Source organism: Equus quagga, chromosome 1 (genome assembly GCF_021613505.1).
Source record: "Equus quagga isolate Etosha38 chromosome 1, UCLA_HA_Equagga_1.0, whole genome shotgun sequence".
NCBI lineage: Eukaryota > Metazoa > Chordata > Mammalia > Perissodactyla > Equidae > Equus > Equus quagga.
Genome location: NC_060267.1, coordinates 56,391,288 through 56,408,012, shown reverse-complemented (window position 1 = coordinate 56,408,012; position 16,725 = coordinate 56,391,288). Strand labels below are relative to the sequence as shown.

Below are 16,725 nucleotides of genomic sequence, written 5' to 3'. Positions count from 1 at the left end.
TTGTGCCCCTCCTTGCTGCTCTTCCATCTGAGCATGAGCAGCTCTGTGGCCCCTCGGCAGTGGGTACGTACTCTAAGCTCTGGAACACGATTAGATCTGAAATGGAGAACCTGGCTCAGGGCCTAGGGTGTAAGGAGGGAAAAGGGGAGGTGGATATTGACTTTGAAAGGCAAGGAGGGGGGCTGCCAACCCAGAGCTCAGGTGGGGCCTAAAGGGGGCTTACTCTTCTGAGGGCACCCCACCAGGCCTGTCAGAGCTCCGTGCGCTGCCAACTCCTCCACTGGGTACTCCTGCTTCTGGGCTTACCTACCACTGGAAGTGACCTCTTGGGGACTGCTGGCCTTTCCTTGCTTTTCTAGCATTTGAGGACACATGTCACTTGGTTTATCAGACTGGAAGAGACTTAAAGACACAGCACACAATTTTTAAATAACTTTATAATTTCCTGATGGGTTTAGTTTGTGAATAAAAAAGAAAAAAATGAACAAAGTGTTTACAATAATTATCAAGGCAAAGTTGACTATAACACACTTTCTTTGTAATGTCATTATCCTGTCAGTAACATGACTCTGGCCATCACGCGCACACATATACACACACACACACACACAGTTGAAGGCAGCGGGTGCATTTGCATCACAGACACCACCATCGCAGCTGCTACTGTCTCCAAAAGGAACTCAAGCTACGAGGAGTCACCACCCAGCGCTCCTTGGCTCCTCACTGAGTGCAGCACTTCTCTTCTGAAGCAGAGGGGAGCGAATCCCAGGGAGACCCCACGTTTCCTGGTGGGCTTGGAACCTTCCTGGGCTAGTCCTGCACGGGGCGGGTAGGACCGAACGGGTGCTGTGCTGCCCTCAGGTAGGTCCAGTTGCATTAGAGGATGGATGCGATACTGGCGTGGTGTGGAAGAGGGGCTGGGCGCAGAGGCCTTGCTCTGGCCCGGGCGTGGATTCTCTGGCTTCAGCAGGGATCACTTCCTTTCCTGACCATGGTATCTCTGGGGCCAAGAGAGACCGCCTGGGCTCGGGAGATCTGGGGTCTAAAAAGCTTTAAAGAGAACGAATCGAGGGCCTGAAGCCAGAAGGAATTGAGATCTGAGTACAATTCATTCGCCTGGATTGCAGGCTCCAGCAGCCAGTGCTTGGCCCATACTGGAAGGGTCCCTGGATGATATAGCACCAAGTGGGCAGGAAAGAGGTTCTGTGGCCTGTACAGGGCTGCTGCCAGGTGTGGGGCTTGAGAGTCAAGCCCAGGCTACCACACAGTATTAGGCACACTGAGCTGGGACCAATGTGGGGGAGGGTGGTTATAGGGTCACAAACTTTGAAATCTCTACCCAGAGGTCCTGAGGACTTATAGGAAAATCTCTGGCACAATTGGGACTCTCTGAGTTCCAGATTCCTATTCCTTTTCCTCAGCAGTTGTCTCTTTCACCCAGGCAGTCACCTACCTGCAGCGTGGCCATTGTACTGTCCAAGCGGCTAGCCCAGCTGCCACCAGGGCCACCTGGTGGAGGAGGGGGAGTTTGGCTGCCCCATAGCTTGAATTCCTTTATTAACATGATATTGGTTTGCATTTTCTTTAAATACAGCTCTTTAATTTTTCAGTTCTACAACTACTTTTTAATATCTTAATAATCTTGACAATGGACAAAATGTAACTGCCCCAATTCTCTGAACCACACAGACAATATTGACAAGCAGAGAAACAGAGAGGAGGGTGGGATGGGACAAAAATCTGCTCCCCCGAAATCAATCCTAAAACCACCTCTCCCCAAGAGTCACAGGAGAAATACCTACAACAGGGTCACAGCACTTGCCAAACACATTGGGGAAAAATCAGGAGACACTTGGTTACAGATTTGACACTAAAAAGTTTGGAAACAGTTTTTGCTTAAAAAGAGTAAGTAAAGAAGCCATTTTGTTCAGAAGGATTTCCTTGTATGTTTTTTTTCTTGCCCAAATATTCCCTTAGTTCATACGGGGGAAACTCCAGATTCTTCTTAAATACTTCTTTGAATGTTTCAAGTCACTGTCCTGAGAAGCCCAGGGACCGGCAGTGATGATGGGTTGGCCTCGCAGGCTTTGCAAAGGCAGCATGCCGCACTGCTTCTCGTCTCTCTTCTCATCACCCTTCCCATAGTTTTGAACTCTTGCAGGTCAGGAGATGGGGGTGGGGACGCAGACATGAAAGTTACTGATATTGCTGACACAGGGTCCACTGTAACTTTGGAGGTGCCATGTGAGGGTCACACTCTATGTGGTGACATATTCCTCAATTTGCTCTTTCCTCAACGAACCCACAGGTAGCCAGTGGGCCTATGCTTAAGTAATGGAGCCAAACAGGAGGGCAGGAGGGTTCTGGGATCAGCAGGACTCTCTAGCAGCCAATCCAAATGCCAATCCTGACCATCCACAGGGGAGGGATTAGTGCAGCAGTTGACTAAAACTTTGTGATGACTTCCTCTTCTCTCACTCTAAGGAGTGGGTGAGCCAAGGAGCTCCTCATGGAAAACGAAACACGCTTTTATCAACAAAAAGTGCCAAGTCACATTGCCACTATTGACACTGAAGGGCCCAGTCTGCTTTACTAGTACTTCTAAAGCTTGAGTGTAAGGAAGAGAGAGAAGCTCTTAGAACTTCTTTAGACTGTGAGGTACAAGGCCAAAGCTTAGAGCTGAGAAAGATTTGGGGATTCCCATTCATATTTCTTAGTATGTTAAAGCCCAATGAAAAATCTTTTCCATTTCAAATGGTATCCAAGTCCTTGCAAATCTCAAGTCAGATACGTCATCAAGAATTCAATGAGTATCTGAGATAGAGGCATATGGAAAGATGAGAAAGTGACATTGTATTTCTTCAGTCACGAGCCCCAGGTTGGATTCCACCCACTCTTCTTCTTCTTGTCCCCTTTAAGATGATCTTGATTTGGGGTACAGATTTTTAGGCGCTGAGGGGCAACTAGATTTGCCAATGGAATGGATGAATTTGGTGAACATTAGGGCAACCTGCAGTGAGTTTTCAAGGCTACACAGCCTTCGGTAGAAGTTTCATGACCTTGTGAAATCATGAATACCAGAAGAGGTTCATGGAATGACAAGTCCTTATGTGATGGGATTGTGCATTTAGTATGTTGGCTCAATGATCTAAACTCAGTAAGATACTCTAAATGCTAGAAACTGTATTAACTTTGCCCCTATAATATAAAGGCAGGTCATGTTCACTATTAAACTTTAGCCAGAGCCTACTTTCATCTAGGACCGAACAGTCCTCAGAACCACACGAGATGCCAAGATGACCACCCAAGAAGAATCAAGGAGACTCCCTGCTCTGGGTCATGGAGACTAGACAGATGATGTCTGCCTCAGAAAGCTTTTCTCAGAAGCACTTGTCCAGAGGAATTCTATAAGGTTTGGAGCGGAAGCAACAGGAAGGGTTGAAACAAGGTGAAGGAAGGAGGTGCAGTGAGGCACGCACAAGTGGGCTAGAGCGGCAGGTGTTGTATTTGATGGTAAAGGTGGAATCAGCGGGATCCAAGGAGACCTGCTTCATGCCCTCTCTTGCCAGACCAGCTAAAGAGCAGCCAGTCAGTACCAGGCCAGGCCAGGCCACTTCTTTGGGGCTAGCCTCTTCTGCGTTCTCTGTTCTGCTGTAGTCCTAGGAAGGCTGGTATCATACCGCAGTTCTTTGCATTATGATAGATAAAGTGAGATTCGAATACTCCAGCCCTAAAATACTGGGGGGCTTTCTACAAGATTTATGGGCAGTGCAATAAATAAATGGAATTGAGGTAATTGATCACAAATGACCATGGCATTTACTATCTAACCCCTGCACCCTGGTTCTGGCCAGCCTGGCCATCAGGAAGCCTCTCAGGAAGAAGTTTACGAGCAGAGTCCATTTAAACCTTTGATAAGGAACACTCCACAGCTTCTCACAGGGAGAGACTGCTTTACAGTGGGAAATCAGGGCAGCTGCAGATTTGACCATATAAGTTAATGGGACCGTCAAGGGCTGCTGGTGGGAAGATACTGAACCGATGGCTGCGATGACTTTACAGGCAGCATCAGATTCTTTGGGTGAGTAATTAGGGAAGGGGAAAGGGAAAAATGAAGACAAAAACATTTAGCTCAGCAACTCTTATCAGAAGGCGTGAGTGCCTGGCGGGTGTCTGGCCGGAGACATGGTCGAAGGGCTAGGTTTGGGTTAAGCGGTCTAGTTCTTGGGGCCTGCCTGTTTAGGACTGTTATTGTCTATGCTGGGGAAAAATGCCTTTCAAAATGCCAATACTTTCAATTGGATTTGCAACTTTGGAGTCAATTTTCTAATTTGTAACATGGAGCTGGCCAAGTTCCACGATGTGTACGAAGATATGTTAAGAAAACACTATCTGCTATCGTAGCCTCATAAACAGAACACTCCTTCAGGGTAATGACTACAAACAAAACTCCTGAATCACCAAGTGGAATCCTGCAGGCAAGTAAGTGACTCAGTCCCCTATCCTCTAAACCCATCAATTCCATTACAATGAGAAATGAGAAATGCTGATTTGTGGAAGATTTTTCTGGAAAAGATACCTTCTATTAGGATGGGGGAGGGGAAAGGTATGCCTTTTACTGCTTTGACTCAACCAGGTATGTCTCATAGAATCCTTTATGCCTCTCCCTCACTGAAAAGAGACTTCTTTCATACATGGGTGCCTATCAGTGACTTGCATGCAGTAGGCATTTCATAAATATTCTTTGAATGAAAGAATGGAGGAAGAAATGCGTGTGGGATGAGAAACATTCATTTGTGCCCGAGGGAGCTTCCAGGCAATGCACGAGGCCATGGTTCTGCGAGTGCACATCAAGAGTAAAGTTAAAAGGGTGAAAGGTGGGTCATGAGCATCAGTGACCACTGGGCTGTAAGAGCTTGGAGCATGGGTGGTGGGAAGGCAGAAGCATTGTTTTGGAGCTCAGGGGCCTAGAATGCTGATGAGGGAGATGTTCGGGAGAAAGCAGCCTGATCCTAAGGGACCGTCATCTGCCACAGAGGCAGAGCTGCAGGTGGTGACGGCAGTGCCTCAGGTCAAACGCTCTTCTCTTTCAACTAGAGACACATGATCCGGCAAACAAAGTAGAATAAAGTCAGAGGTCTTAAACAAGAGGGACTAGGGGAGAACTGGTCACACCACCCTCTTGTTCACTGTTTGGGGAGAAGAACAAGGACAGGTGACACAGAGTGGGCTGGGTGAAGACTCAAAACCGGGGGTATCAGTGTTCACGTAGCCATCATGAGGCCTGCTTGTAGTCCTCTGCAGAAAACATTACACAGGAAAAGGAAACAAAAGAAGTAGCAAAAAGAAGAGTCGGTTTCCTCTTTGTCCCTGTTCTCTCTTTTTCTAATACTCTGTTTGTGATTTTTAAAAACTCTTTTAGGAGAAAGCACCTGTTGTGATATTAGAACAGACAGCTCTCTGGTCCATTGGGAAGTATTCTCTCAATATGTTGAACTCCAAGTAGATTCCAGATTTAGTTCTCATGCCAAGCACAGAGGTAAGAGGGCTCTCTACTCCATGCCCCTCTGCAAGGGAAGAGCCACCAGCTTCCACAGTTCTCCACTGGTGCTGACTGGATGGCAGTTCTTCAGGGAGACTTGGCCACTTACCCACCCTGGACATCAAGAAAATTAGTGTAGAGACAACATCCAAAGTAGAAGGGCAGAGTAAGATGACACATGTAGCAATGGTGCTGGAATCACACTTGAAGGACTGACCAAGATAGGATAGGGTTCGCAGTGTTTGTTTGGCGCCAAGAAGTTTCTGGGGGCCTGCTCCTCGTAGTTCTCCTTTCTTGGCTCCTGGGGCTCACTCTGCTGGGCTGCTGGGCTCGCCCTCCCCAGGCAGCAGGGTCAGGACGACTCTTCTAATGCGTTGACCACTTGCTCCAGGATGTCAGGGCAATGATCTGCTATCTGTTGCAGAATGGCATTGGCAAACTCCTGCAGTTCTGCATTGTCCCGTTCACCTTTTTCTAATTCATTCTGAAGCTGAGAAAGAAAGGAAAGATGGATTTCGGATGAAATAAAACAATCCTATTTGCACTGAGTTAAGAATTATTGTTCACCAATAAATGACATTTATACCAATATGGATGAAACTGGGGGGCATTATGCTAAGTGAAACAAGCCAGACAGAGAAAGACAAATACTTTCTTTGGTATCACTTACGTGTGTGGAATCTAAAAACAAAGTAGAACTCATACAAAGAGAGAACAGAATGGTAGTCGCCAGGGGCTGGGGAGTTGGGGGAAAGTCTGATAAAAGCGAACAAACTTTCAGTTAGAAGATGAATAAGGTCTGAGAAGCTAATGTACAATATGGTGACTACAGTTGATAATACTGTATTGTGTAATTGAAACTTTTTAAGAAAGTATAACTTAAGTGTTCCCACAAAGAAAAAAAGGCAACGTTGAGATGACGGAAGTATTAACTCAACTGTGGGAATCCTTGCATGATGTGTACGTATATCAAATCATCATGTTGTACACTTTAAATATATCACAATTTTCTTTAAATACACTTTGATAAAGCCGGAAAAAAAAAAAAGAAATGACAAAAAAGGCACTTTCTATGTGAAGTCTTTCTGCACCAAAATTAACAACCAGGAAAGTGTAAAAGTAAATATCAAATGTCTCTTTATGACAATGAGGCCTTGAAGTTAGTGACTAGTCTAAGGCCCAAAGATGGTAATTTGCAGACTGGGACTCCAATCCTAGGCCTCTCCTTCCGGCTGAAACACTCTGTCCATTGTGTACAGTATCTCACACGTGCCCAGGAGTGGAGGAGGGCACACGGGCGACCTCAGACAGGATCCTCACCTTGCATCATGGTCTTTGCTCTGGGGAACCATCATATAAAACACCTCCCTCATTTGCCATGTACCACTCTCATTCAGTACACTAGAATATCCTACCTTAGACCTGCTAATTTAGCTAAGGAGATTATTTTGAGAAACATAAGATAGTCTTCTGTTTGTTTAGGAGTAAGTATATTTCTAACTTCCTATTTTTTTTTTTAGGAAGATTAGCCCTGGGCTAACACCTGCTGCCAGTCCTCTTTTTGCTGAGGAAGACTGGCCCTGAGCTAACATCTGTGCCCATCTTCCTCTACTTTATACGTGGGACGCCTGCCACAGCATGGCTTGCCAAGTGGTGCCATGTCCGCACCCGGGATCCGAACCAGTGAACCCCAGGCCGCTGAAGCAGAACGTGCGAACTTAACCGCTGCGCCACCAGGATGACCCCTAACTTCTTATTGTTTTAAACACTCTTTGACAGGTCTTCTCAAGCATTAAACCAACATTTATTGAGGGCTTACTATGTGCTAGGTACTGAAAGATGAATAGATTTGGTCCTTGCCTTGAAGACCCATTTAGGTTAATGGAAGAGACAAACAATAACAGATAATTACATCCCAGTACAAGGAAGACCTAAGAATGACTCTGTTTCATCCTGGGGGAGTCCAAGAAGATGTTACTAAAGACAACATGTGATCTGGATCTTGAGAGCTGAATAGGAGTTTGCCTGGGAGATCAAAGACAGAAGAGGCTTTCAAGCAGATGAAACAAATGCTGATGCGCAGAGCTATGAAAGGGCTTGGCCCAGATGTAGGGCAGGGTGAAATGTTCAATATGGTTGGAGCACGAGGTAAGGGGACTGCGGGGAGAACGACAGGAAATGAAGCAGAAGAGACAGACTGAGGCAAGACTGTGTATGTAAAGCTAAGGAGTTCAGATTTAATCTGGTTAAAATAACAACAAAAGGAAGCCCAAGAGTTTTTACACTGCGCAGTGACATGATTAGCTTCATTTTCTTACCAACATAAAAACACGCGAGACTGAGTGGAAGGAAGAATACATCAAGGGAGGTTATTGTTGCAAGCCCAGGTGAGAGCTAAGCAGGGCTGACACTAAGGCAGGTTGGGGGACACGGAGAGGAACAGACGGATGTGAGACTTTCCAAAGGCAGGACCGAGAAGAGGTGGAGTTAAGTGAGAGGGAATGGAGAATAATTTTGAGAGTTCTAGCTGAGGAAATTAGACAAATAAGATTGAAAACACAGGGGGCAGAGCAGGCTTTAGGGAAGGAAGGAAATTAAAAACTGAGTTTAAAGTGTAGTCAATAATAGAGGCTCTGGAGTTGGACTGCTTGGGTTTCAACGTCAGCGCTGCCAATTACCAGTTTGTATGACCTGGACGTCTCCAAGCCTCAGTTTCTTCATCTGCAAAATGGAGTAATAACATTTATATGGTTGTTTTGAAGACGTAATGAGATATTCATGTAAAGTGCAGCACAACGCCTGACTCACAGAGAATGTTTGATAAATGTTGGATGTTGTTATAACTATCCTTCCTGTTGTTTTTATAAAATAGATAAGATTACCCAGAAAGAGCGTGTAGATTAAAAATCTAAGAGAATCAAGTTTTAACTACACTGTTGATAAAATCTAGATGCTCTAAGCCAGAAATTAGCATGCTGCTTCTTCAAATATATCAAAGAGTTGGGAACAGATTTAGTAATCTTCTTTCTGCTAAATGTTGACTAAAAGACCAGGACATACAAGGGCCAGATTTAGACCACATTAAGTCTTGGTGCATCTCACGGTCTGGCTGTGTCACATGAATATGAATCTCTGAAATGGGGAAACCAAGAAGCCAAGTGCCTTGTAAAGAATATAATCCAGAGATACTGCTAGGTGAAAAGGCTACAACTTTCAAGTCTCTTCAATGGAACTGAAGTCAGCCACGCAAGTAAGTGAGGTGGCTGTGATGCTGAACTGCTCATGTCAGTTTCCCGTCTCAATTCTTCCCAGGAATATTCTATTCTGGACAACAGGTATCTGCACGAGACTCTCTACAAGTCACATATTTGTTTCCCATGAAATATTTTTTATCCTAATTTGTCTTCTGTTATGTTAAGTAGATAATCATGAAGTTATTAATGGACACAATTTAGTTTATAATAACATTTTTCAGTTTCTTTTTTTTCTGATTTAAAAAGTATTACACATCCATTGCAGAAAATTTGGAAAAGAAAAGCACCAAGAAAAAAAAATCTACCTATAATATTAGCATCAGGAGATAACCACCACTATATATATATTCTGTCAAATATTCTTTGAGACTTTGTTTTATTATATATATATATAATTTTAGAAACAAAATAGGGGGGCCAGCCCTGTGGCCGAGTGGTTAAGTTCGTGCACTCTGCTTCAGCAGCCCAGGGTTTCGCTGGTTCGGATCCTGGGTGCGGACATGGCACTGCTCGTCAGGCTGTGCCCCACATGCCACATCTAGAAGGACCCACAACTAAAATATACAACTACATACTGGGAGGCTTTGGGGAGAAAAAGGAAAAAAAAATCTTTAGAAACAAAATGGTTATTTGTAAACTGATTTTGTTTTCACCTAAAAGTATAATATTAATACATTTCCAAACCAAAACCCAAAGGCTCTTTTTGGACCTTGATAATTGAGTCTAAAATTTATTCTGAAGTGTAAATATGTAAGAAAAGCCAAGAAAATATTTTAAAGGAAGAAAAATGCTCAGGGACTTGCTCAACCAGATTATAAAACACACAACGGAAGTACAGTAATTAGAAGAGTATTGTATTGATAAAATTAGATCAGTAGAATTTGGAATACGATCAGGAGACATTTGAAATCAACAAATTGTATTGGGTCAACTGGGCCCAGGTGTGGTCAGATTCCTGCTCATACCATATATAAACATAAATTTCAAACTGGTTAAAGATCTAAATTGAAAAGTTATACTGTGAATACACATTCTTCTCAAGTGCACACAGAACATTCTCCAGGATAGAATCGTATGTTAGGCCAGAAAACACGTCTTAATAAATTTAGTAAGACTGAAATCATATCAAGCCTCTTTTCTGACCATAATGGTCTGATACTAGAAACCAATTACAAAGAGAAAAATGGAAAATCAGCAACATGTGGAGATTAGACAACATGAGAGTGAAAAACCAATGGGTCAAAGAAGAAATCAAAAGAGAAATAAAAAAATATGTTGAGACAAATGAAAATGGAAAATACAACATACCAAAACTTATAGGATGCAGTAAAAGCAGCTCTAAGAGGAAATTTCACAGCAGTAAATGCGCACATTAAGAAACCAAAAATCTCTCAATAACCTAAATTTACACCTCAAGGAACTAGGAAAAGAAGAACAAACTAAGCCCAAAGTTAGTAGAAGGAAAGAAATAACAAACATCAGAGCAGAAATAAATGAAATAGAGACTAAAAAGACAACAGAAAAGATCAATGAAACTAAAAGCTGTTTTTTTTTTAAAGATAAATAAAACAAACTTTTAGCTACACTTAACAAGAACAAAAGAGAGAGGGCTCAAATAAATAAAATCAGATGTGAAAGAGGAGACATTAAAACTGATACCACAGAAATACAAAGGCTCGTAAGAGACTATTATGAATAATTATATGCCAACAAATCAGACAACTGAGAAGAAATGCATAACTTCCTAGAAACATACAAGCTACCAAGACTATATCATGAAGACACATAAAATCTGAACAAACTGATTACTAATAAGGAGACCAAATCAGTAATCAAAAGCCTTCCTACAAACAAAAGTCCAGGACCAGACAGCTTCACTGGTGAATTCTATCAAACATTTAAAGAAGAATTAATATCAATCTTTCTCAAACTTTTTCAAAATAGAAGAGAGGGGAATACTTCCAAACTCATTTTACTAGGCCAGTATTACCCTGATACTAGACAAGGACACCACAAGAAAAGAAAATTGCAGGCCAATATCCCTGATGAACGTACGTGCAAAAATCCTCAACAAAATATTAGCAAACTGCATTCAATAGTACATTAAAAGGATCACACACAAAGTAGACGAAGATAGGCATGGATGTTAGCTCAGGGCCAGTCTTCCTCAGCAAAAAGAGGATTGGCAGTGCTTAGCTCAGGGCTAATCTTCCTTAAAAAAAAAAAAAAAAGGATCATACACTATGATCAAGTGGGACTTATTCCAGGGATGAAGAGATGGTTCAATATCTGCAAATCATTCAATGTGACACACCACTTTAACAAAATGAAGGATAAAAATCACATGATCACCTCAACAGATGCAGAAAAAGCATCTGACAAAAATTCAACATCCATTTGTGATAAAAACTCTTAACAAAGTGGGTATAGAGAGAACGTACCTCGATATAATAAAGGCCATATATGACAAGCTCATAGCTAACATCAGACTCACTGGTGAAAAGCTGAAAGCTCTTCCTCTAAGATCAGGAACAAGACAAAGATGTCCACACTTGCCACTTTTATTCAACACTGTTTTGGAAGTCCTAGCCAGAGCAACTAGGCAAGAAAAAGAAATAAAAGGCATCCAAATTGAAATGAAAGAAGTAAAACTGACACTACCTGAAGATGACATATTATATATAGAAAACCTTAAAGACACCACCAAAGAACTTAGAACTAATTAACAAATTCAGTAAACTTGCAGGATACAAAATCAATACACAAACCTGTTGCATTTCTATACACTAATATAGATAACTTGGAAAGAAATATTAAGAGAATAATTCCATTTATGACTGCATCAAAAAAAAAATAAAATACTTAGGAATAAATTTAACCAAGGAGGTGAAAGACCTGCACACTGACAGCTATCAGACATTGATGAGAAAAGACACACAGATCAATGGAAAGACCTGCACACTGACAGCTATCAGACATTGATGAGAGAAGACACACATCAATGGAAAGGCATTCTGTGCCCACGGACTGGAAGAATTAACACTGTTAAAATGTCCATACTACCCAAAGCAATAGACAGATTTCAGTGCAATCCCTATTAAAGTTCCAATGGCATTTTTCACAGAAATAGAAAAAACAACCCTAAAATTTATATAGAACCATAAAAGACCCTGAACAGCCAAAGCGATCCTGAGAAAGAAGAAAAAAGGTGGAGGTATCATACTCTATGATTTCAAACTATACTACAAAGCTATGGTAATCAAAACAGTATGGTATTGGCATAGAGACAGACACGCAGATCAATGGAACAAAATAGAGAGCTCAGAAATAAACCTACACATATATGGTCAATTAATTTATGACAAAGAAGTTAAGAACATGGAACAGGGAAAGGACAGTCTCTTCAATAAATGGTGTTGGAAAAACTGGACAGCCACATGCAAAAGAATGAAACCACAATCTTACATCAAACACAAAAATTAACTCAAAATGGATTACAAACTTGAATGTAAGACTTGAAGCCATAAAATTCCTAGGAGAAAACAGAGATGCTAAGCTCCTTGACATGAGTCTTGGTGATGAGTTTTTGGATTTGACTCTAAAGCAAAGGCATCAAAAAAGTGAAAATAAACAAGTGGGACTACATCAAACTAAAAAGCTTCTGCACGGCAAAGGAAACAAATACCATGTGATCTCACTTACATGCGGAATCTAAAAAAAACAAAACAAAAAAAACCAAAATGAAAAGGCAACCTACTGAATGGGAAAAAATATTTGCAAATCATATATCTGATAAGGGGCTAATATCCAAAATATATAAAGAACATATACAACTCAATAGCACAAAAACAAACAATCCAAGTAAAAAAATGGGCAGAGGATCTGAATGGACATTTTTCCAAGGAAGACATACAGATGGCTAAGAGGTACATGGACAGGTGCTCAACATCACTAATCATTAGAGAAGTGCAAATCCAAACCACAATGAGATCTCACCTCACACCTGTCAGAATGGCTACTACCAGAAACACAAAGAAATAACAAGTGTTGGAGAACATGTGGAGAAAAGAGAATCCTCATACACTGCTGGTGGAATGCAAACTGGTGCAGCCACTATGGAAAATAGTATGGAGTTTCCTCAAAAAATGAAAAATACAACTACCTTATGATCCATCAATTCTACTTCTGAGTATTTATCGGAAGAAAATGAAAACACTACCTCAAAAAGATATATGCATACTCATGTTCACTGCAGCATATGGAAAAAACTAAGTGTCCACTGATGAATAAATGGATAAAAAAAATGTGGTCTAGATATACAATGGATTATTATTTTACGGCAGAATATTATCTGCCATGAAATAGAAAGAAATTCTGCCATCTGCAACAAAATGGATGTAACTTGAGGGCATTGTGCTAGGTGAAATAAGATAAAGACAAACACCATATGATCTCACTTATGTGTGGAATCTAAAAAAAAACCAAACTGAAATCATAGATACAGAAAACAGACTGTTAGCTGCCAGAGGTATGGGGGTGAAGGGTGGGCAAAATAGGTGAAGTGGGTCAAAAGGTACAAACTTCCAGTTATAAAACATCATGGGGATGTAACGTACAGCAGGTATAGTTAGTAGTAATGTATTGTGGGGGCCGGCCCTGTGGCATACGGTTAAAATTTGGCACGCCCTGCTTTGGCAGCCTGGGTTTGTAGGTTCGGATCCCAGGTGCAGACCTACACCACTCGTTAGCCACGCTGTGGCGCTGACCCACATATTAAGTGGAGGAAGACTGGCACAGATGTTAGCTCAGGGCTAATATTCCTCAGCGAAAAAAAAAAGTATATTTGAAAGTTGCTAAGAGAGTACATCTTAAAAGTTCTCATTACAGACAAAAAAACATGTAACTATGTGTGGTGATAGACAGAAACTAGACTTAGTGTGGTGATCATTTCAGAATATACAGAAATATCGAATCATTATGTTGTACACCTGAAACTAAGAATATTATATGTCAATTATACCCAATTAAATATTATCAAAAAAATTATACTGTGAAAGTACTAGAAGCAATTTAGGAGCATTTTTTTATAAACTTGGGCTGGTGGACAGGTAAGTGCTTTTTTTTTGGTGAGGAGGATTGGCCCTGAACTAATACCTGTTGCCAATCTTCCTCTTTTCACTTGAGGAAGATGGTCCTTGAGCTAATATCTATGCCAATCTTCTATTTTGTATATGGGATGCTGCCACAGCATGGTTCAATGAGCAGTGTGTAGGTCCACACCCAGCATCTGAACTCACGAACTTTGGGCCGCCGAAGTGGAGCATGCAAATTTAACCACTATGTCACACGGCCAGCCCCCAGGTAAGTGCTTTTTATTTTATTTTTTTGGAGAGGAAGATTGGCAACAGATGTTAGCTCAGGGCAAGTCTTCCTCAGGGGAAAAAAGAAAATGAATTTAAAAAGTATTGGTTGATTTGCCAATGAAAAAGAATGATTTCTGATACATGCTACAACATGAACCATGAAAACATTATGCTAAGTGAGAGAAGCCAGTCACAAGAGACCACATATTGTATGATTCTATTTTTATGAAATGTCCAGACTAGGCAAATCCAGAGTCAGAAAGTAGATAGTGGTTGCCTAGGGCTGGGGAGGTATGGGGTAATCAGGAGTGACTGCTAATAAGTATGGAATTCTTTTTGGAATGATGAAAAAAAAATGTTTGAAAACTGATTGTGGTGAGAGTTGCATGATTCTGAGAACAAACTAAACCTACTGAATTGTACACTTTAGACAGGCGACTTGTACGGTGCGTAAATTGTATCTCAATAAAACTGTAAAAAAAATATTGATACTCCACGCAAAGCACTGTGTAGCAAACACCCACAGAGAAGTATGATGTGCTACTGCCTTCAGTCTGGGCAGAAAGAAGGAGGAGAAGGAGGGGACAGCCTCCTGAAGAATGTGGCAGTTGATATGAGAGGACAGAAAAAGGGTCATTCCAAACGTAAAACTAGCATGAGCTAAAAAGTCCTGGAGGAGGAAACGCACTCAGCTGTTCACTGAAGTCGAGCAAGACAGGAATTACTGGGTCTTGCGAGAAGCCATACCAGCCCTTGAGAGTGACCAAAGGCTCCTGGGCTGGCCAGGCTTGGGCACTATCGCTCAGGGGACCCCCTTTCCAGTATACGGTTTCAGTAAGGCCACACCTAGGGCATCATGCTCCACTTCATGTACCTCAGTACCAGGAAATGGAGACAAACTGGTGTGAGTTCCAAGGAAAATGGCAGGCACGACTAATAAGCTGAAAGGGTCACTTTATGAGACAGGATTGGAAGAAGTAAACAGTAGACCTGAACTAACTGAAGATGAAGAGGAGGGAATGTGATTGTTACCTACAGACGTCAGGAGGGTGTGCACACGGAGCGAGGAGAGTGACTTAGCGCGGGGGAGGAGGCACAACCAGAAGCGATGGAAAAAGATGAGCGGGAAAAACCCAGAGGTAGACTAGAATGCTTCTTCCAAGGTCTAATGAATGGTTTGCCTGGGAAAAGGTGTTCAAAAATAGAGGGGATCAGAAGAATTAAGAAGTTGAGAGAAGGAAGTGTTCCGTCATTAGCAGGCATTGCTTTCCACCTGGTAGGCCTTTCTCTGTTCTCCAGGGACCACGCAGGGTTTGCACGTTACCTGAAAGCAGCATTAACGGGGGCATGGCTGAGCAGGGACAGGCTTCATTGGCACTTGATCTATTATATGCTAAAATTCCCTGTCTTGCAAAAAATCTCAAAGGTCAACCTTGTGAAATTGGAATTGCTTTTAAAACGAGGATTTTTATTTTGACTTTGAAATGCAAAGCTTTAGTCATTCTGAAGTCAAAGGAGTACAGGAACGTGTTGTTAGAACTTTTAGACCACTGACGAAAAAAAGGCAATGTGAAGTGACAAAGTAAAACTTAGACAGATATGTCATACAGCACAGGTGTGAAAACAAATCTTGAAATGGACGAGTACTTTGTTATTTTAAAATATTTCTTTAGCGTGTGCATCACATGTAAAAAAAGGAAGTTTTTGTATGGTTTTGCCACGCAGCAGGTCCTGTGGATAAACTGGGAAAGGTGTATTCTAGCTTCTGAAACATAATTTACCAGATCTCACTCAAGACATTCTTTTTCTCTCTCCCCCTTGCCCACTGCCCACACCCACCCATCATGCTTGCCTATTCACCCCTCACCTCCTCCCCAAAGAAAGGCCCATTTAGACACCACCACAAAGTAATTTCCCCGAAAAGTACAAGCATGAAATATTTGGGATTTAACAAAAACACTTATTACATCCTAGCTGCAATGAATTAAATCCTTCTTTCTCCCTCTTTCCCTTCGTGGTTAAAGCTACAAATCCAAACTTAGTGGATGTAAGACTGAGTAATCCAACAAGACCTCCCATTTCCTACTCTCTGCTTTCTAAGACTGGCAGGCTAATTCCACCACCACAAGTACTACCCTGAAAAATACTGTCTTCCGGTTTACTTTTTTAAAAACACCAGAATTATACGTAGCACGTAAGTTTACATGATCTGGATATAAAGATGCAATTTTCTGTGTCTGTATTAAAAGCTTTGCACTTAGAGACAAATAACAACAATGAACTTAAAAACACTTCCAAAGTAAAACAATTTCCAGTAAACTGCAAAACAAACTTGTTTCCAGGAATCCTGCAAGCTCCTTCTGTAACTTAAGCTTAAATCGCATATCTCAGCACCTTAGTTTCCTCTCTCTATAAAATATCTACTGGAAAGCTTCCTCAAGCCTCTTGGGCAACTGAAAACTTAATGGAAAAGCCCTTTTCTACTAAACCTTAATTTAACTAAGATACTCTGGAGGAAGGAAATATTAGAATAATAGATGTTCAGGTATGCACTTCCAGTAGAGAA

At 41.7% G+C, this 16,725-nt stretch overlaps 1 protein-coding gene across 10 annotated transcripts in view; it reads right to left on the bottom strand.

Moving 5' to 3' along the window:
• Positions 1-419: 419 nt before the first annotated feature.
• ERC1 (ELKS/RAB6-interacting/CAST family member 1) overlaps positions 420-16,725 on the bottom strand; it is a 519,222-nt gene continuing 502,916 nt past the window's right edge. For all 10 annotated transcript variants that reach the window (XM_046661687.1, XM_046661678.1, XM_046661716.1 and 7 more), the window contains one exon: positions 420-6,032. In XM_046661687.1, coding sequence (XP_046517643.1) covers positions 5,895-6,032 — 138 coding nt within the window. In that variant the 3' untranslated portion in view covers positions 420-5,894. The remainder of the gene's footprint in view (positions 6,033-16,725) is intronic.